General features: G+C 36.3%; 1 protein-coding gene across 3 annotated transcripts in view; it reads right to left on the bottom strand.

The window, feature by feature from the left end:
- Positions 1 to 23,342, bottom strand: part of CFAP52 (cilia and flagella associated protein 52) — a 63,631-nt gene that overhangs the window by 21,322 nt on the left and 18,967 nt on the right. For all 3 annotated transcript variants that reach the window (XM_027857216.1, XM_027857217.1, XM_027857218.1), the window contains 5 exons: positions 23,081 to 23,209; positions 21,028 to 21,127; positions 17,291 to 17,407; positions 10,855 to 10,955; positions 6,775 to 6,945 (listed from right to left, as the gene is read on the bottom strand). In XM_027857216.1, coding sequence (XP_027713017.1) covers positions 6,775 to 6,945; positions 10,855 to 10,955; positions 17,291 to 17,407; positions 21,028 to 21,127; positions 23,081 to 23,209 — 618 coding nt within the window. The remainder of the gene's footprint in view (positions 1 to 6,774; positions 6,946 to 10,854; positions 10,956 to 17,290; positions 17,408 to 21,027; positions 21,128 to 23,080; positions 23,210 to 23,342) is intronic.

Consider the following 23,342-nt stretch of genomic DNA (forward strand, 5'->3'; position numbering starts at 1 on the left):
TTGAATGATGGGAGGTACACCAAGTTTGAGTCATAGTATGCTGGTGAGCTTATTTTTTGGCTTTTTTCATTAGAATTTGCTTAAATTAAAGAGGAGTCCAAATTAATGCTCACTAATATAATAACCTAATTAAGACTATGATTTTGCAAAGACTGACATTTCAACAAACACTGACAGCTGAAATTTACGTTTTTCTCAAGAGGTCACATTCTGTTGGGAGAGACAACATATGAATAACAAGGTACATACAAGATACAGAGTGGATGGAAGGTAATATTAGAAGGAAGGCACTAACAGCTAGTGCTTTCCAGGAAAGTCTTCCTGAAACCCACATAAATCATCAGCATTTCTATATATTACCACCAAAGCCCAACAGCAAGAGATAGAAAGGGAAATTCCATTTAAAGTTGCAGTAGACATTATAAAATATTTAGGAGTCTACCTGCCAAAACAAACCCAGGAATTATATGAACACAATTATAAAATACTTTTCACAAAAATAAAGTCAGATCTAAATAATTGGAAAAACATCAGTTGCTCATGGGTAGGCTGAACTAATATAATAAAAATGACAATTCGGGGCAACTGGGTGGCGCAATGGATAGAGCACCGGCCCTGGATTCAGGAGGACCTGAGTTCAAATCTGGCCTCAGACACATGACACTTATTAACTGTGTGACCCTGGGCAAGTCACTTAACCCGATTGCCTAACCAAATAAATCAATAAACAAAAATTAAAAAATGACAATTCTACCTAAGCTAATATACTTATTCAGTGCCATACCAATTCAACTACCAAAAAATTATTTTATAGAGTTAGAAAAAATAATGAGATTTATTTGGAAGAACAAAAGGTCCAGAATATCAAGGGAACTAATGAAAAGAAATGCTAGGGCAGGTGGCCCAGCCATACTAGATTTTAAATTGTATTATAAAGCAGTAATCATCAAAACTACTTGGTACTAACTAAGAAATAGAGTGGTGGATCAGTGGAATAGATTAGGTATGCAAGACACAGTAGTTAATGACTATAGTAATCTACTATTTGATAAACCCAAATACCCCAACTCCTGGGATAAGAACTCACTATTTGACAAAAAACTTCTGGGAAAACTGGAAAAGAGTATGGCATAGACCAAAATCTCATTCCATATACCAAAATAAAGTAAAATGGGTACAGGATTTAGATATAAAGGCTGATACTAGAAGCAAACTGGGAGAGCAAGGAATAGTTTACCTGTCAGATTTATGGAGACCAGAAGAATTTATGACCAAACAAGAGATAGAGAACATTATGAAATGCAAAATGGATCATTTTGATTATATTAAATTGAAAAGTTTTTGCACAAACAAAGCCAATGCAACCAAGATCAGTAGGGAAGCAGAAAACTGGGAAAGAATTTTTACAACCAGTGTCTCTGATAAGGGCCTCATTTCTAAAATACATAGAGAACTAAGTCAAATTTATAAGAATTCAAGTCATTCCCCAATTAATAAATGGTCAAAGGATATGAATAGGCAGTTTTCAGATGAAGAAATTAAAGCTATCTATAGTCATATGAAAAAATGCTAATCATTCTTGATTAGAGAAATGCAAATCAAAACAACTCTGAGGTACCATATCACACCTATCAGATTGGCCAACATGACAAAACAGGAAAACGATAAATGTTGGAGATGCAGGAAAATTGGAACACTAATGCATTGTTGCTGGAGTTGTGAAAGGATCCAACCATTTTGGAGAGCAATTTGAAACTATGCCCAAAGGTCTATAATAATGTGCTTATCCTTTGCCCCAGCAGCAGCACTTCTAGGGCTGTATCCCCAAGAAATCATACAAATGGGAAAAGAACCTACAGGTGTAAAAATATTTATAGCAGCTCTTTTTGTGGTGGCAAAGAATTGGAAATTGAGGGGATGCCCATCAATTGGGGAGGAGCTTAACAAGTTGTGGTATATGAATGTAATGGATGGTGCTATAAGAAATGATGAGCAAGTGGACTTCAGAAAAACCTGGAAAGACTTGTATGAACCGATGCTGAGTGAAGTGAGCAGAACCAGGAGAACATTGTATACAGTAACAGCCACATTGTGCTATGACTAACTTTGATAGACTTGGCTCTTCTCAGCAATGCAAGGATCTAAGACATCTTCAAAAGTCTGATGATGGAAAATGCTATCTGCATCCAGAGAAAGAACTATGGAGTTCTATGCAGATCGAAGGATACTATTTGCTTTTTTTCCTTCTGTTTTGTTTTATTTCTTCTTTCTTGTTGTCCACCTACTGGTTCTAATTTTTCTTTAAACATGACTAATGTGAAAAAAAAAAGTCTTCCTGAAGAAGGTGAAATTTGAGCTGAGTCTTGAAGGAAGTCAGGGAAACTAAAAGATGAAGGTGAGGAGGGAAAGCATCCCACGCATGGGGGATAGCCAGTGCCAAGGCATGGAGATGGCAAATGAAGTAACAGATATAATAAACAGTTAAGTAGGCTCAGGTAGCTGTATGGAAGAGTGCATGAAGAGTAAAGGACAAGAAGCCTGGAAAAGAGGGAAGGAACCAGGTTATGAAGAACTTTATACCAAATAGAGGACTTTATCCTGGAGGTAAATTGGATGGCACCAAGCAGTAATGCCTAATGTTTTTGTTTGTTCAATGCCTTTCAACAACCAAAAAAATGTGATGTGAACCCCCAGGGTAATTTAATAAATACTCAAAATATTATTTTATATTAAGTGCTTACAATAATTACAATGTTAACTTTTGTCCAAAAAAGCTCCAAATTAAAATTCATGTTATATAATTATAAAATATTAAATTTTATTCCACCTATATTAATGAAATCCTTAAGCATAAAGTTAAAAAACTTTAACTGTAAAATAATTATGAGTATTTTATGTGGGACATCGTGTAGGAATTAAAAGAACTAATCCAGCAAAACCTTAAATGCTTACTAATCCAGCAAAACCTTAAATGCTTACTATAACCTGCAAGTCTTTATATTAAATTTTTATATTTTGTAAATTTCATTTAATAGAAATAATATACCAATAGTTGCCAAGAAATGAATTTTTTTCATTTTTAGCCACCTGATTGATGAAAATGAATAGCTACTTATGATGTAAAATATTTACTTTTCTACTAGCTAACAACAAGAGCTGTATTGTGATAAGTGTACTTAAAGTTCAATTTCATATTTTGCTTTGTTTTTAACAATGTTTATATATAAGGAAAGAATCTCTTCAGATGTGACTGTCTTCTTTTCTACCACTGGCACACTAGCTAAGCTCTCACAAAAATTCTGCTGACCAGTGCTGTCACCTAGTTCACTTAAAAACATTAGATTGAATAGTAACGTAACTGTAGGTTAAGTTTAAATCAGAAAACAGCCTTACTGCTTCAATGAAAGAAAATATTAGGTTTGTTTCTGCAGAATGTCTGCGATGGTCAATGGTAATTTCAAGGTAGCTTGTAATACACTTGCCCAGGCTTGGTTTCTCAAACAGTCTGACATTTGCATTGCAGGAACATAATGTTCATAACATCTGGATCACATGATTATAATAGCCGATGAGATACAATTACAGAGTAACACAGGGCAAGAAGGGAGCTGATTTATTTAAGTGTACAGAATGCAATGAGAGTATGCACATGAATTTGATCATACACTGGCAATTGGTTTGTGCTTGAAAGTTGAACCATTGTGGCAATTTGGGAACAATTTGATGACAAGCTGAGAAACTGCAAGAACAGGTTACATTTAATCAGAAGTGGCAGAGTTTTATGAAATCACACCATGAACACCAAAATCATTGTGAGCATGATCATTACAGTTTTGAATTCCTGTAGAAACAAACATATAATGCACCAAACGCAAACATGCTTGTTGTCAAAAAGAAAAAAATATATTTATGACATAATTGGGCAATTACTATTGCTTAAGGCACCACTAAAGAATCTGTAGTCTTAACCTCTTGAACTATCATCATGAACTCTCAAGGGGTTCACAAACCACTAAATGGGAAGCACTGAACTATAGTTTACTGAGGTGAGGAGACTGTAACATGATTACAGCTACACTTTAGGGAAATCACTTTGGTAGCTAAGTGGGAGATGTTTTGGGGTGGGGAGACACCTGTGGTAAACAGACCAATTAGAAAGCTATTGCAATAGGCCAGGCAAGAGTGATGAGGGCCTCAACTAGGGTGGTAGCTATGTAACTAGAGAGACTTATACGTAAGAGACTCATAAGATTTTTCAATAAATTGGATATGTTGGTAAGAGACATAGAGAATGGCACTGAGATTGAGACTGGGTGAATAGGAGGATGATGGTGTTCTCAAGAGTAATAAGGATATTGTAAGAGGAAAGTGTTTGGGGAGTAAGATAATGAGTTCTGTTTCAGACATTGAGTTTGAGATACCTATGATACATCCAGAGTTTGAAATGTCCAAAAGGTAATTGATGATGAAAAACTTGCTCAAATTCTTGAGCAAGTTTTTCATCATCAATTACCTTGCTGGCTGAAAATATAGATCTTGAAATCTGCCTAGAGATGATAATTGAATCCAGTTATTTATCTGTATATATAATGTTTCCCCTAAGTAGAATATAAACTTGTTGCAGGAAGGGACTATTTCAGTTTTGTCACTATATCTCCAGTACTCAGCACAATGCCTAGCACACAATAGGCAAAACACTTAAATGCTTATAAAATTGAACTGAAGGGTTATCATGTGTAATTGGGGTTTGACCTGTTTTACATTATTCCGGAGGAAAGATTAATGTTATAAATTAATGTTACAAGTTGAATAGAGGTAGATTTTGGCTTCACGTAATTAACTTTCTGTATGGAATGTATGTCTCACAAAGGAATGAGCAATTATTCAATTATAGGTTGGATGGCTATCTGTTAGGCAATCAAAGGGGTGAGAGCGTTTTGGAAGGTCAACAAGATGATCTGTAAGGTTCCTTTCAACTCTTTGATTCTGTGACTCTCTATTTGTTATATGTGAACCCAAAACCTTCATGGAATTCTAATCCCCCTATCTTATTCTGTGCTTTTGTTTTCCAGTTAAATTACTGGTTTTGTTCTGAAATCATCAAAGAAATATGAACACGTCACACAATTAAAGGTACAATGTCCAAATAGAGTGTTTCCTTTAGCAGGACAATGTCTTTGTCAATCTAAATGGTTAAAACCGATGCATAATTGTTATAAGATCCTGATTTGGGGAATGGGAGCATTTTCATGCTCTTCTTGAGGGGAATATAAGCACTAGCATGCAGTATTAGAAGAATCATGGAATTTTAGAATTAGAAGGGACATTTGTGGTCAACAAGTACTTACAACATACACCTAATGCAGGAATCCTTTCTCCAACCTCACCTTTGCAAACATAGCTACATACTGCTTTAGTCTTAGGTACTTATGTAGCATTTTGAAATCTTAAAACTTTCCAAAATGCTTTATTAAACTCTAAACAATGTTAATCCCACTATGTATTGAATTGTTTTAAAAAGTTTACCTTCAAACAGCCTTGCCTATTTGGGCTGCTACCTATTCAACACTTAGCACATTATAGATGCTCAATATTTAGCCAGAAATGAAAATTCAAACTTTGTAATACACCTCATTCAGACTCTCTTGCCTTGATGATAATGTTTATTCTTTTTTCACCCCTTGGAAGACTAAGGAAGAGGCACAATCCCTGCTGCACATCATCCTGAGTTTTTAAATAAATGTGACGCTCACATATGCAGAATAACAAGGGGGCTGATTATATTGAGTAACTTTTTTTTTAACTGATTAACTTTTAATAACCTTTTTTCCAGGTGCAGCAAAGGAACAAAGGCTAGAAGTTTCATCATCTATTAACTTAATAAAAATGAAGACCACCTTCTTGTGGAAGCAACATAAAAGAAATAGTGAAGGGAATGTCAACAATAATATTAACTAAGAGTGGTGGTTGCAATACACTATAACAGCCCAAGTTCATAGGCAGAGAAAAGCAATGGGAGATAGGAGATATATGAAGGATAATGAAGATAAATGAAGAATAACTGGGAACATTCTAGGTAGCCAGCTATTCATAATGCATGAAATCATTGCTCCACTGAGAATTACTTAGCTGCCTTAAAGTACCTTCTTATGAAAAAAAAATCTAAAAAGGATGTATAAACTCATGCTTAAGTAGGTGAGGCCTTACTCTTGTCTGCTCTGATTGGAATGAACATTCTGTTTTGGTGAATTCTACTCTGTTTGAACTTTATTATTAAGATCATAGTTTGGGGAAGCTAGGTGGCTTAGGGGATAGAGATCTGGCCTTAGAGTAAAGAGGACCTGAGTTCAAATCCAGCTTCAGACAGTTAACACTTAACTAGCTGTGTGATCCTGGGCAAGTCACTTAACCCCAAATGCCTCACCGAAAAGCAAAAAAAAAAAAAAAAAATCATAGTTTATATTTGTATAGGGCCCTATGGTTTACAAAATACTTTACATACATTATCTCATTTAATCCTGTCAACAATCCTGTGATATAGGTATTGCAACTGTAATAATCCTTATTTAACAAATGAGGAAACTGAGGCTCTGCTAAAAGTCACACAGCCAGTAAATGGAATATTCAGGGCTCCACACCCACCAAATTTTAGGAAGGAATCCATTTAGGGATTTTTTTCAGGGGAACAAAATAATATTCAAATGGTATATATTGAATTTCCACCTTCTGATTGAATTTAAGGGGTAAAAAAATATTTTCCCGCTCCTTACTTACTATGGGAAAACAATATCCTGGACAGCACCACTGTGACAGGTAGCAATGAGTTCTTCTTTAAAATCAGTGCAACTGAGGCAATAAATGTGGGCTGCTTCTGTTCCAGCAAAGAACTGGTGCCCTTGACCTCGAAGTGCAATGGAGGTGATTCCGCCTTGTAACTGAATTTTCCTTTAAAAAAAAGAACAGTAATGTTTTTAATAGGCATAAATGTATTTTAGCAAAAGCTTTTTCTGCATCTATTAAAAGAATCACACGACTTTTGTTACTTTTGTTATTGATATAATCTATTATGTTAATAGTTTTCCTTATGTTAAACCATCCCTGTATTCCTGGTATAAATTCCACTAGGTCACAATGTTTACTACTCTTTGTGATATGTTGTTGTAGTCTCCTAGCGAGTATTTTAGTTATGATTTTTGCATCCATATTCTCTAATGGAATTGGTCTATAATTTTCTTTCTCTGTTTTTATTCTTCCTGGATTAAGTATCATTACCATATTTGTTTCATAAAAGAAGTTTGGTAGGATTCCTTCTTTGTCTATTATTCCCAATTCCTTGGTCTGCTCTTTCTCTATTTTATTAATATAAGCATTTAAAGGTATAAATTTTCCCCTAATTACTGCTTTTGCAGTATCCCATAGATTTTGATATGTTGCCTCATTGTCATTCCCTTTAATGAAATTATGGTTTCTATGATTTTTCTTTAACACACTCCTTCTTTAAGATTAGGTTCTTTGGTGTCTAGTTTTTAATCTGTGCTGGGGGGAAGAGCGGAGGTTAGCAATAGTGATACAAAAAAAAAGTCATTGAAACACTTTTTTTAAATGTACAGAAAAGAACAGAAGGAAGTTCAGAAGGAAACAGAAACAGGACAGTTTCAAAAGTAACATGGGGAATGTATTGTATACTTTTTTTTTAAAGAAAAGTATGAAATGGAGATTCATAGTTTCACATATAGTTCTTTGTGTTCTGCTATGTATATGGAAATGTTCTTTTTTGGTATTTAAATTCAGAATTTTAAAAAGTACAATTAATTTTTAAAAATTAATCTTAGATTGTTATTCAGAGTGAACTAAAAGAGGGATAGGCTGAAGGCAGAGAGATAAACTGTAAGACAAATATAACATGTAGTCTGAGTAAGGAATGATGAAAGTGGACTTTTATTACTGACAAATAACAATGAAACTATTGACTAGGACCAGAAATAGGGCAATGGAACTACATGCCTTTAGAGAATTACAAAAGGACTCTCACAGACAAGAATAATTTGTAACTTCATTTATATTATTTTGATGCAAAATGATAAATTAGTGCTACAAAAACAGCTCATTGGCAATTTTTGTTTTTAAGTAGGCTAAACATCCTTCCCAGAGCAAAGAGATCCTTGAATATATGAGAAAGTCATTTAAAAAATAATTTTGGTTAAAAATTAAAGAAACTTTCAAAGTTGGGTTATTATGACTGAAGAAATTGCAACTTAGTGCCCAACCTACATGTAATAATTTTTTCCGTAATTGGTTGGGCTGGTCCTTAGGCAGCAGACTCAATGTATTGTCAGGACCATACCTGAAGCCTTTCCAACATGATAAGACTTCTCAGAGCTAACCGTTCAGCTGGTATAACCTTCAATGACCTAGGGTAACCTCCACATCATATAAGATATTGGAGTAGGTCTCTGTGGAGGTAGTTCTGAAAAAAAACAACGAGGCACTGGAAAATACTTGTTAATGAAATTAGGCTTAGAGAGTCGGTGCTTAAAATATATGAAATTGCTTTTGGATTACTTAACTAGCAGAATTAATTTGAAAGCTGACCCCTTCCCCATACCCCTCCAAATAAAAATTGCAGTTTTCTTTGGCTGAATGCAGAGAGATAAAATTTTTGAAAGGTTTGAGGATATGAAGATAAAAAAAATCCTTGTATTGATTTGCTAACTTGCTCTTTCATCAACTTCTTTGCCTCCGTTACTTCCTTTCCCTCACTGTTTATCTTTATATCCTTAGGATTTCTGAAAATAAAGTGATTTATAAACTTTTAAGTGTGATATAATTATGACATAATAATCATTATCACTAGTGGTACCATTATTATTATTATTATTATTTTCCCATAACTGAGTTAAGTTCTCCCCACCCACCACTCTGAAATAACTTCAGATTTGCATTTCTCTAAGCCTGATTGACTAAGAAGTACTTTCCAATTACCCTATGATAAACCATGTATATTAATGAGAGCATAAAAAACTCTTCTGGGTCAGTTTTATTACCAACCACCTTGGATTTCTTGTATGTTTGATAAGAAAGCTTTTTATTGTAATTTACTTTGTACTGTCAATAAGGGGGAAATGATATGCTAAGGTAAATTTCATCTCAGCATTTATGAATTATTCTGATTCTTATTATGAAATCCCAAATATGTAGAGTCCAGATGAATGAATTTTAGTATTTAATCTTATCTCATTTAATTCTCCTAACAATTTTCTGAGATTATTACATAAGCATTAATACCATCAATCAATCAATCATCAAGCATTTATTAAGAACCAGGCATTGTGCAAGGCATTGAGAATACAAAGAGAAGATGAAAATATTCTCCAAGAGCCTCCAGTCCAGCCAGGAACATAATAAGCACATACAAAGGTATATATATAGAACACATAACAAAGCAGATGTAAATGTAGTAGGGAAGATGAGGCTGAGCATGTTACCAGGCCCCTTCTGGTGGGCATACTCTGTCTCCTTGAGAAAAGACACGCATGACCAGAAGCTCCTGGATGATCTGTGTGTATCCCTGTTGAAGTTTAGGGGCCCATACCCTGTCATGCCCATGATTGGGGCTATGTCACAAATGACTTGCAACTAAGCCAGGAAGAGTCATCCACTCTGTGGGCTGTAAGGAGAAATTCAATGTGTTCTCTTTGTCAGTCAACACTCTGTCCCTTGGAGGTGGGGAGTGGGGGGTGAGGGGGAGAAGAGGGAAGCTATGACAGCTACATGCACAAAGTACTGAGAACATTTCCTTGCCAGGGTGAGCCTGAAACTGGACCTCAAATCCTTGGCCACCTCTTCTGCTTTGTGTCCCCCCCCCCAAAGCACAGGTGATGTCACAACAATTCTGAAAGGTGGACAGAAGTTACCATCCCTGGCAGCTACCTCATGAGTTCAGGAGTCATGTACTGGTCAACTAGCAGGAGGTTATTTCTGTGAAAGTTTTTACAAGGGACTAAAAGGACTAAAAAACCTTGCCTGACTAGCCAGAAGCTCTGTACTTTGTGAGTTGCTCAGAAGTACAGGTCCAAGGTGAATATGAAATATCCGTTCAGCAGACTTACAAAATTTTTCTTTATCTCCCAGGAGGATATAATAGGTGATAGGTGTTTTAAGTATTTATTACTCACTTCTGAATCTTTTGTGTTTTATGCATTTTTTATAGTAGAGGAAATAAATATCTGTCCTATATCCAATATATATATACATATATGTATGTGTGTATATAAACATATATGTACGTGTGTATACACATACACACATGTATGTATGTGTGTGTGTATATATTATATATATATATATATATATATATATATATATATATATATATATATATTTAGTACCCTTTCTGGAAGGAACCCCACTTATCCCTTTTAAGAAAGATCCTGAACATGATGTAAATATCAATTGTAAATATTTTCTCCAAAACTCTGGGGTGGGGATATAAATAGGGATACATGCCCTTTGGGTTCAAGCTGCTCCAGCACTGACTCTAAGTCCATTTGAGACCTTTTTCTGAGAAAAGGCCCACCCTAGGTCATAAGTGCCAAGCCCCTAAGATGTTACCAAATTCCAAGGGACCACTGTACCTGAGCTCAAGGGGTACTGAGATCATTTGGGGAAAGGGAGAAGGGACTGATGCCAAAGAAAAAGAATAATTTATTCTTTTATTCCAATAACTGATTGATTTGCTTTACTAAACAAAAGCTTTATAAGAGCAGATCGATATTACTCAGGAGCAGTCTTCAGTCTTTCTGTCCATTATATCTGACCCCTCCAATTTAGTAGAACTTGGGCAACAAAACTTACTTGATTGGTTTGTAGGTTGGGCTTTTACAAAGAGCCAACACTCCTGCTCCAGAACCTATTAACACACTTCCCATCTTCAGACACTTGATAGCTGTGACTCCCTAAGATAAAAATACCATTATCATTGTGTGAACAGTTTTATTGTCAAGAATCAGTACAAGTCATTCCCTTGCAGAAATGGGTCCCCCAGATTAACAGGGGCTTGTTGAAGGTTTGTTAATTTAATTCAATCCAGTTCAATTCAAGAAACATTTATTAGCCTCCTAAAAGTAGAAGGCAATGTGTTGGGTCCTGGGGAAGCAAAGACAAAAAAAAGTCTGATCCTTGCCTTAAAAGAGTATATATTCCAATGTGGTAAATGTAGACTTTACAACAGGCTAGTTACCTTAGGAGGTCTTAATATCTGGTGTGTGAAGGAAACTTAATGAAAGTATCATTAAAAACAGTGCACTGAGGGAAAGTCAAACAAATTAAATATCACTGTAGGCATAATATTGTTTTTTGTCCAGTTATATCAGTTGTGCCTGACTCTTAGTGATCCTATTTGGAGTTTTCTTGGCAAAGATTCTAGAGTGGTTTGCCATTTCCTTTTCCAACTCATTTTACAGATGAAGAAGCTGAGGCAAACAGGGTTAAATGACTTGCTCAGCTATTACATGTCTGAGGCCGATTTGAACTCACAAAGATGAGTCTTCATGATTCCAAGACCAATGCTGTACCTAGCTGCCCCATAGGCATAATACTCTGAGAGAATTCGGTTTAACAGTTATAGAAAGAGGGTATTTCTGTCTTCCAGCTATTAGAAGCCTATCTATTCCTATCCTTGGCAACTCTGTTATTAGCAATTGACACCCCATTACACATTTAGCTACACAGACACACATCTAAAATGCTGCACTATAGCAACTCTTGAACTATTCTGCTCCTGCCATGACAATAGGTCTTGGAAGGGGAGGAGGCACATATGATTGGACTGAAGAAGAAGCTTTTTTGTTGTTATTGGGGTTAAACCTCTTTGTTTTAAAACTGATCTGTTCCTTTAAAAAGGGCACAATCTCCCAAACTTTCATTTGTAGCTCAGACTTGAGAATGCAGGCAGTACTGATTTTGCCTCCAAACCCTCAAGGGAAGCTGAGAAGGCTGTAGCCAGAAGGATGATCATACATAGGAAGTTAGTAGAGAGGAGAAAAGGATACTCAAGATGTACCCCCTTTGGCTCTCTTTTCTTATGGTCATATTAGACGAAGCAATTATCGTCCTCTTCCCTTGCATGTATAGCTACAATCAGCAGCCCTCTGTTGTTTTTTCAGGAATTGGGAGCATCCTGTCAAGGTGCGCCCAACAAGGACCTAGCACAGGTATTGACCAGGAATCTAGGCAGCATCTAAGTAGTGTAGTGGATGCAGTGATGGGTCTGGAGTCAGGAAGTCATGAGTTTAAATCTGGCCTCAGACACTTGCTAGTCGTATAACTTTGAATGTCATTTAAACTCAGTTTCCTCAACTGTAAATGGGGATAATAATAACACCTACTTTCCACAGTTGTTGTGGGTATCAAATAAGATAATAAAAAGTTGTAAAGTGCCTGATACATAGTAGGTACTATTAGCTAGTTATTATTAATGCCATATTCTTTGCAGAAATACTTATGTGTCTTCATTTTTAGGGATACTGTGAATCATCTGAAACAATTTAAAGTAGATTTACATGTTTATATGATGAAAAATTTATTATAATAAGAATTTGAGTCAGAAGTCATCATCAAGTCTAACTCCTTATTTTTATAAATGAGGCCCTGAAAGGTTAAGTGATTTTCTCAGGGTCACACAGGCAGAAAGTAATTCAATATAACAAACATTTATTAAGTATCTGCTGTGTACAAAGTGGCGGCAGCATGGCAAAAATGACTAGAATTAGAAAACTCTGGGTTCAAATCTGGCTTCTAATACATATTTGCTACGTGATCCAGGAAAAATCACTTCTTGGTGATAGCTCTCTATGTCTGTAAGTTGTAGAAGATTTGTAGGTCGGCACTGGTGAATAAAATTTCCACAAAAGGAGTTCTGTACACCAATGAAATCATAGATTTAAATCAAATGAAGAAAAAAAAAGTACATATGTACTTTACTTTACTATATGTAAATATGTGAGTTTATTATATATACCACATGTACAGTTATATCATAATAGATACTTTGGTACCTAGAGAGGTAAGTATTAGCAGAGAGTGAATAGGAAGCAATGAAAAGATCTGTGAATTTGGAGTCAGAGGTCAAGTTATAAACAAGTTGCTGATTTGCATCAATGAAATAATTTTCCACATCAAGAATTCCCTATATTGATGAAATCCTGGATCCAGACTTCTCCCCACAAAAGACAAAACAAAACAAACAAAAAACTGTCAAGGAGCTTACATTTGACTGCCAGGAGTTTACATTCTGTTGAATGTAACATAATCATGATTCAAACCCAAGTCCTCTGACTCCAAATATAATATTCTTCCCACTATATCATGCTTCTTTAAGCCTATGTTTGCAAATATTGATTAAATACTGCTCTCTTATGCAAAATCATATATTGAGTGGGACTCCATCTATTAGAAAGACTTGGTGGCTGTAAAGGGGTGTATCAGCGCTGCTTCCAATCTGGTCCCATAGCAGTGTTGCTAACACAAACTATTTAATGAAGGTGTCTTTTGGGATGCAATTTGTATGTGTCTATGAATGAAGCTGTACTAACTTTCCCATACTTCCTTGTCTTTTCCACTATTCTAGTTGTTCCGAATCTGTCCCAATCTTCGTCCCTTTCAGCTCCTTCATCCTATACCCCCATCTTCAAAACTTGCTCTTTCCTTTGATAGATCTCTTCCTCTTTTACCTTTTAGTGTTAAACCTCTCATCTTCGTTGGTTCGATTAATCCTAATGCCCCACAACCCTCTTTTGAATCACACTGGGATTGAACTTGAGGACATGGCTGCTAGAGTTTGTCGATAGCTCTCTGCAATCTTTGCAGGAAGAATGCTTTTCTAAAGACTTCTTACTTGTACAACATCAATACAATCTTTTGGAAAAGTGTTTAAAAATAATACAATCTATATCAGTTTAAATAGTTTAAGTAGCATTTCTTTTCCTAAGTGCCACAATTATCATCTGTTTTTTCAGTTCTTATGACCCAAGGATTCTGTATTTCACATCCCAAGATATTTTTCAACTTCTCTCTAAAGAAGCACTTATTGTTTAAATAATATAGTATTTATGAATCATTTGATTTATATTATTTTTCTTTTAATCCCCCAAACAATGCAGCTATCCCTTTTGTACATTATATCAACAAAAATTTCCATGTTAATGATGTTTGAGTATATTATGGTGATTCTGTTGTTTTGTTATGTTCCTTAAAATTGAATTCTGTTGTTTTTTTTTAATACATGGGGAAGAGGGAGAAAAAGAGAGAAGGAATATGTGCCTACACTTCCCTGGTTGGAGAGGGATGTGGAGGGTCAAGACAAATGATAAAAATCTCTTCTGTAGCCATATCCCTCTTGCTAGGCTTTAATACTTCAAGGCTCTGTAATTCCACTGTTTTAAGTACTCTCTCAACCAAACCAGATCAAAGGTTATTATGGTCAAAAAATTCATAACCCTGCAGCCAATCTGTTAATAAGACTCTCCAAATTTGGCTAGGCTGCTCCTCCAACAAGAGAAATCACTGGAACCATACTTGAAACCTTTCCATTTTTGTCAGAGCCTACTAGAGTTTGTGCTATACAAACTATTATATTATATTGTATTATATATATGATAATAATATATTATATTATATTATATTGTATATATAATCTACAAAAACTATGAGTTATTTCTATGCCATGTTGAGCCATCAGAGTAGGACATCACTGAAGATCTTCTGGCTTAAAGTGTTATTAAATTGTGACTAAGGAATGGGAGTGATGAAAGCTCAGGAAAGGCACAAACTATCAAAATGTCTCCATTCCCATAACTTATAGAAGTGCCACAACAAGATGGAAAGTGCAAGATCTCTTTCTTCAAGAAAGAAGAACTTTGGAGAGGTATCTCTCAACATTTATCTAGTGCCTCATTGTTGTAGGAAAACAAAATAACTAAACAAATCCTTCAGAATTGTAAGCTTAATTAAAAATTCTGCTATTTTGTTTAAATATGTTAAAACAATTAACAATTTAATTCATATTGTACTACTTCCAAGACCTTGTTTTTCCCTTAATGATTCATGCCCTTTTAAAAGTCTTAGAAATATCAATTTGGCAGCTGTGCAGAGAATGAATTGGAGAGGGAAGGACTCAGAAATAGAGAGACATTTCGGAAGCTGTTACTGAGAGGTGATGAGGGCTTGAATTAAGGTAGTGGCCATGCAAGTGGAGAGCAGGTAAGTAAATAGATAAGACTCAAAAAAGTCTTGCCAGTGAGACACGATGAAGAATTATTTATATTCTCTGTAGGACAAAGAATATAGTAACATGATTCCATAGCAATTAGAAAGTGTCATGAAGATGGTCAATGTGACCACACAGCCAAACTCCTCAGAAATTTGTTTTGGGGCCTCCAGTAAAGGCATTTTCAAATGTCTCTGGCTTAGTCTTGGAATGTTCTCCCTTAACAAATGAATAACATAAAGCACCAAGGACCAGTGATAAAGGAGAGCAGACTTAGTAAAATGTATATTTTTCAGGGCAAGTCAACTTTTGCAAATGAACTTAGAAAATTAGGGAATTGGACTAAATGATTTTTTAGGTCCTTTCCAGAATTAACATCATGATCTCTTATTTATGTTCTCATTAAAGACAGCAATTAGAAGGCAAAACTGTTAGGAAGAGCTGTTTGTACTCATGGACTATGTTATTTCTCCTCCCACTGACTTCTCAACTTCTTGTAATCTGGCTTCCAATCTTATTACTTGAATGAAACTCCTCAGTCTCCAAGTGATCTCTCTTTTGCTAAAGTCCAATGTCCTTTTCTCAAACTTCATTTTTTAAAAATTTCCCTGCAGTCTTTGACACTGCACAATGTTGAACACACTGCCCTCCTCCAATACTCTCTTCTCATTGGGTTTTCATAACTCCTCTCTCCCCTGGTTTGCCTCCTGTCTGGCTGCTCCTTTTCAGTCTCCTCTGCTGGAAAACCATCCAGGTCCCTCTTCCATGTGTGAGTGTATCTCAGATTTCTATCCTGGAACCTCTGAGATTATCTCCAATTTATACTTGTTTGTACATAGTTGTTTACATGTTGACTCTCCCAAAAGAATGTGAGATCCTTAAGGGCAGGGGCTGTTGTTATCTATCTTTGTATCCTGAGCATTTAGGACAGTGTCTGCCACATAGTAAACTCTTAATAAATGCTTATTGATTGTTTGATTGGACACACTTCTCCTCTCTCTTGGTGATCTCATCAACTTTCCTGGGTTCAACTATCATCTCTATGCAGATAATGGCCTTCCAAATCTACATATCCAGCCCTTATCTCTCCCCAGAGCTCTAGGGCTACATCTCTATCTGCTAGACACCTACATCTAGATGTTCCAGAAACATCTAAACTCAACATGCCTGAAACAAAACTCATTATTTTTCTCTCTAAATCCATCCTAACTTCCTTTTTTTCTGCTAAGGGAATCCTCATTCCTCCAGTTGCCTAGATTTATAACATAGAAGTCCATTCTTGACTTTCACTTTAACTCACCCCTACTCCCATAACCAATAGGTTGTCAAGTCTTATCTATTTACTTACCTGCTCTCCACCTGCATGGTCACTAATTTAGTTCAAGCCCTCATCACCTCTTAGTGACAGCTTCCAAAATGGTCTCTCTATTTCTAGGTCCTTCCCTCTCCAATCCATTCTCTGCACAGCTGCCAAATTGATATTTCTAAGAAACTGGTCTGACTTACTATGTCACTTCACTGCTCAAGAAGTTCCAGTGATTCCCTATTGACTTTAGGATAAGACATAAACTCTGCTTTCTGACATTTAAAGCCCAATCTTGCTCCAGCCTACCTTTCCAGGCTGATTACACATTACTCCCATGACCTCTGAGTTCCAGGAAAACTGGCCTGTTCCCAGTCTTTGCGACTTGCTCAGGGGTCCCCTAAGCCTAGAATGTATTTCCTCCACACCTCCCCCTCTTAGAATCCTTAGCTCCTTTTCAGGATCAGCTCAAGTCCCAACTCCTAAACCTGACCTCACCCACATGTTCCTCCCCACCCAACTCCCTCACTGGTAATAGTTTATTTTGTTTATTTTGTATTTACTGCACCTCTTGTAATTCCTTTCAGTAGAACATAAACTCCTTAAAGGGATTGTTTTGTTCTTGTCCTAGTAACCCAAGAACCTAGCCCAGTGCCCTATTGTTGTTTAATAAATGCTCAGTGAGTTGAATTGAGGAACAGAGCTAAATAGGTTCTACTCACCAGACTGAACTTTTCCTTGACAGGACCCATGTCAGCTAATAGTTTTGTTCTGGGGTTCATTTTAAGGATGTCTCCAGTTGTTGTGCCAATATAGAAATAACTATCATCTTCTGCCATCTGAGAAAGATAGAAGCAACAAAGATAAGATTCAGTTATCCTGACTTAGGCTAGAGTATGTCTTTAAGGATGGCTAAGCTTTCTGAAAAACCAACAGTGACATGCCGAAGCTGCACATCATTACAGATGTCTTTCCAGACTCAAAGAGAAATAGAAAGTAGTGAAGAACAGTTTTGAGAGTATGAGAATCAGAGTACTGTATAGACTGCCATAATTGGGAGGAAACTAGGTGGCACAATAGATACAGAGCTGGACCTCAAAGTCAGGAAGATTTGAGTTCAAATCCAGCCTCAGACATTAGCTATGTGACTCTGACCAAGTCACTTAATCTCTGTTGGCCTTAGTTTCTTCAACTGTTAAATGGAGATCATAATAGCAATTACTGTTGTTGTGAGGATCAAATGAGATAACCTTCGTAAAGTGCTTGGCACATTATAAATTTCTATAGTGTTTGGCACTATATAAATATTAGCTATGATGATGATGATGATTCCACAAGGAAATATTTTTATTTCAAATAAAGTTCACATTGTCTTTCAATATCTTAATTATGCTCAGAAAGTATCTCTAACAAGAAAATAGTATAGAACACAAATAATGCAATAGATATGTGATCTCACTGATATGGCTATTCCTTCCCATAATGCCCATCATGACCCATCATCCTGTGTCACTCTTGTCAATCACTTCCTATAAGTTTATGCAACATGCTTAGGGCCTTTCTCACTTTCTCTTGACATTGCAAGGATACCAGCAGAGCACATGGGATGTCCATGACTTTGTTTAGTGGAATACTTCTCTGAGAGAGATGAGCATTCACAATCATTCTAGACTTAAACTTGCAACTGTGGACACACTAATTCACTGCTTTATACCTCTATGTTTCAGCTCCCTCAACCCTAAGTGGAAAATGTCCACAGTTTCTTTGGGTAAAAATTTAATAACTATGCTCATTGTTTTATAGGTGGCAATGACTGTAGTCAGAGGAGGAAAAAATGTTAGTGAGAGGCCAGGAAGTATGATAGGAAAGTAAATAAGAATGTATTCAAGCAAGGGGAGGGATATCTCTTAGTGTCAAGAAATAAGCCCCTATTCAGAGGGATGTTTTTTGGTTGTTGTTCTGCAAGAGGTAGTTCTATTTATCTTTAAAATAAATGTAAAATATAAAGGGAAAGTGTTAAGAGGTGGATTTGATGACAGGATGTTACAAATACAGCATATCTAGAAGGCATATTCATTCACAAAAATGTGCTACATATGTATATATATACATACATATGTACATGCATACATACAACTACTAAATACAAACATGCACAAGAGTCTCTGTCCTCCGAGAACATGCCTACTTCTATGAAACATATGAAACAGTCCTTATACAACAAACATTTATTAAGCAGCTGCTCTATGCAAAGCACAAAACTGAGAATGATACAAAATTAAGGTAAAACATGATCCCTGCTCTAGAGCTTAATGTTAAGTACCCCAAAAGTGTCCAATTCAAAAGCCATGGAAGTTCAACAAAGGGGGGATAATTGGGCTTGAAGTCTCTCAGAGAAGGTGGAATTTAGGCTGGACTTTAAAAAAAAAGGATAGGGTTTGAACAGGCCAAAGAGGGGGAAGGGGACATTCCAAGTGAGGAAATAGCATGAACAGAGATGCAAGAGGAGTAGCATGGAGTGTTCTGATAACAGAAAGGAGACAAGACTTCCTGAAACAATAATTTCATCAGGGTGGGGAAAAAAAGGGGAAGGGGAAAGCTACATTAGCCAGTGGGTACAGATACAGCACAGAGACCAGGAAAGATAGAAAAAAAGGGAATCCAAATTTAGATCATGCTGACGGCATGGATACAGGCTGCATGAGCCAGGCTGGCTTGGTATAGGCTCTAGGTAATATTTACTTGATCCTGCATAAGAGATTGAGAGGAAAATGATGATGTTGAGGCTGCTTGTGATTATGATCCTCTAATATTCTGTCATGAATTTAATTGGATTGTGTCCTCCCTCTCATGTAGAGGATACAGGGGAATTGAATTGAGATTTAATACATAGCGTCCCTTGGAGGCATAAGTGGCAGTAGCATCTAGGTAAACACACCAAGAATTCTTGCTGCCTCATTCACTTTATTGTTAATTTGTATTTCTATTTCATTAAATGCCTTTGATTTGATTTCATGTCTCTTCTGTTTGTATCTTGATTTTCTCTATCTCTACAGACTCTGGGCTGACCCATACCAGTTGGCTATTATGAATTCTGTACACCCACACTCAATCCTTTTTCTAAACTGTCCCGTCCACTTTTTAGATTAGTCACAAGGAAAGAACATTTAACTATGTGTTGGTTGATATTGTCATGCCATGGGCTTACATCCAGCCTTCTAGAGATGTAGTCCACAAAAAATTCATCAAATGAGCAAGGATTTCCTAATTCAAAATACTTTCTAAAATGTCATCTGTAGTGTTTCCCTTGAAAAAACTATTTGTGTGTCATATCCTCATAAGTTCTAAAAGGAACTTGTGCCTTGTTTATACTTTGTGTCTCTTTCATGTCAAGCACAGTGAGTGCTTAGTAAATATTTTAATTGAATTTAATTAATGAAAGCATGGAACAGTCTTTTGAAAGACGCATTAAGGATTGGGTACACTAACAATAATCTTCCATGTTTCGTGAGTTGCCGTGACTGAAAAATTCATCAAGTGGTTGATAGCTACCTTCCCTGATAAACCACTTATCTAGACTCAAATGATACATATGCATTCCAGGGTTCTGTTGGCATTCATGCTTTGTTGGAAGAGTCTTCAAGAATCTCAGGTTACCTCCATTCCAAGAAAAGGCATCAAGGTAGGATTTTGTTAGGGAAGGGAAACACATAGAGGGTAAAAGGTTAAAAAATTACTAGAGGGAACAAATACAGCCAGATCCTTTTCACCACACAATTTTACCTTTATAGGACAAAAATATTGAAACCCAATTACCCTTTGCCTCTAATCATATAAAAATCAAGTCTGAAGGCAGCCCACAATAGCCACCAGTTTATATGTCAACAAGTCTTGAATGGGATAGTAATGAAATTTCTGAAGTGTGTCGGATATTGAAGACAGGGACACTGGAGAAGAGGCCACTACAATATTATAGGCATGAGGTGACGAGCAGTGGGGATGGCAAGGAAGGGACAAATGTGACATATTTCAAAGGAAGATGAAATTCTTGGATGATTTGTTATGTAGGTAACCCAGGAATTTGTTTTTTAGATCTAGATTCCCTCCTTAATGCACCTCATTCCCCCTAAGATAGATAGAGCTATGCAGGATGTTTCCCAGCCAAATGTTAACAATTTCATGCATAGGCAAGGCCTGAGTGGTATGGCACTTGCTCCCAGGAAATAAAGTTCCAGAAGTATATCCCAGTATATCTAGAAGCATATCTCAGTTGGGCATGAGATCACTTTCAAGAATCTTGTACTTAGGATCATGCCACTGCTTCAATATAGATTCCTGCTGCAAAAGACTCAGCTCAGAGGAATCCATCACTTCTTTGATCTCTCTGCTCCCAGACTAACTTTATTAAGAAGAGTTTTGTTCCAACTGGAATTATTCACTGAAATATCATTGTACTTACTGCAATACTTAGAACTATTCTTTTCATCTGTCCTGTTTGGCACTCAGTTGGCCAGATTTTCCTGTTTGGGAAATCCAGTTCCCATACCCGAATTGTTCCACTGAAACGAAAAACAAGAAATGCACAATCAAACTCAGAGCTGCTGAGGCTCAATCACAGTCCATTAGTGACAAATATAAAGCATGTCCCCTATGTGTACTATAGTTTCCCAAAAGATGAGCCAGATAAGATAGCTAGGGTCTGGGTTAGGAATTCCATGTGCTTCTCTAATTCTCTTTCAATAAACATCCCTGCCAGAGGATTAAATGTACAAAGATTCTACTCTATCAAGGCATTTATGAAGGTTGCATGTCCCCAACACCCATCTCATTTAAGTTAAATGCAATTATCTTTAGGCCAATTAGGAAAGGTAGGTTTCCTCCTCACGTTGTTACTTCAGGCCACATGAACACATAAATTCCATGGATTCATGATCTCATCAATGTGAGGGCTCTCCCCAAGGGTACAAATTTTAATCCAAATGTCCTTTTTATCCTATGGGATTCTGGCTCATGTCTTCACATAAATCCTATGAAGGAGTCTACTTAATGTGCTAGAGGGCCTTCTAGATATCTTGACATCATGTGGATACAATGGTACATACCCCCACACTCTTACTATGTAATGGGCACATTTCTTTTTTCAGTCACACATATGTCCAATGAGATCATTTATGCCATTTCTACTATACAGTTCTTCATTGGTAATGTGTTGCAATCCGCTCATCTCTATGAGCCTCTATCTATACTGTCCTTTGTGTGACCTATAACTTTAATTCTTCAGGGACTATGGTATTCCATGACTTATAAGCCACACAGACTTGCCAGGAAAAGAAGTGATACTAAAAAAAAAAAGGTAAGGTTTTGTCCTAGGGAAAACTTGGAACCATTAAGAACCCTATACAATTTCACAAATGTAATTCAACCTACTCTTATCCTCCTATCCAATTCATTATCTATTTGAAGGGTCTGTCTAAGATATAAGTATGAAAGCACTCATTCTGTCAGGGTACTTATAATTTGTTGAGTATAAAAAAGCATTGTGTCTATTTGTCATATGGGTTGGCTCTTAGGGAGAGGGTAGAGGACATATGGGATACGATGGTGATATACGAAACAGAAAACATCAATAATTTTTTTTTAAAAAAAGCAGTATGTACAATAAAGTAAAACACCATCTTAAAAGCTTTTCTATAAGGTATTCCCTATGAATATTTTAAAATCATAAAAGGTACCCCCCCAAAAGGTGTAACAACAGATATAACTTTGTTTGATAACTCTCTGTTTACTTATATCAAGGAAGGTGAAAAAGGGGGAGAATTAAGTTCTGTTTGCCACCGTCATGGAAGATTTCTTGCAAACATTCCAAAGATTTGGAATTGAAGGTTTAGGTTTCCAATATGCTCCTGTTTGCACATGGCAAATTGCTGATTATATCAAACCCTGGAACATTGTAGAGGCTCCCAAATGAGATCTAAGAAGAATTACTGAATCACTAAAAAGAGTTTGGCTTAGCCATCCACAAAGGAAAAAAATTAACTGAATGAAGAATGGTAATACCAGTATTCTTTTGGAGATGCTATATGGCTACAAATTATGTGATTTTGCAACCTATGAAGAGTCAGAATTGTGGGTAATATAAAGGACAATGGAGGGATACATGGCAGACATAAGTGGGGCACCACATATCACCAGCGATGCATTATGTGCAACAAGTGGCAGAGATACCACCCAGAAGTATCTCTCCATTAAAACAATAATGGGCTTTGTAATGCTTTCTTTTCTTTCCAGAAAAAAAAATTGATCTTGCAATGGGGAAATGCATATTCATTCACATAGATACAAACCAAAGCTTTTAGCTGAAAGCACTTTGAAATTGGTATATAATTTTTTAAAAATTATCTCATCAACTGTCTATAATTGATGGATTTGCCCTTTAATTTGGATACTAACGTGCTTTCTACATGAGGGGAAAAAAAACTATTTACAACTCAGAAAGTATTGAAGAATCTTACTTTCCAGCAGTAACAAACATCTCATCTCGGCAGTTGGAATAGATAATTGTTGTGGCATTCCCAACATTAAGGCCCGCTGCAGGACTGCCGCATATGGCATCTCGCTTGGTGACACTCCACACGACCACACTGCCAAAACAGAAACAATACTTCACCTAAGTGCAGAGTGTCTGAGCGGAATTAGATTAAGAAAAATGGAAACTAGGACTATCTTTAATCATTCTAGTATAAACTGGTTTCTAGCAGGAATTATTTCATTCAC

The sequence above is a fragment of the Vombatus ursinus genome, unplaced genomic scaffold, assembly GCF_900497805.2.
Source record: "Vombatus ursinus unplaced genomic scaffold, bare-nosed wombat genome assembly UNPS02011916.1, whole genome shotgun sequence".
Classification (NCBI taxonomy): domain Eukaryota; kingdom Metazoa; phylum Chordata; class Mammalia; order Diprotodontia; family Vombatidae; genus Vombatus; species Vombatus ursinus.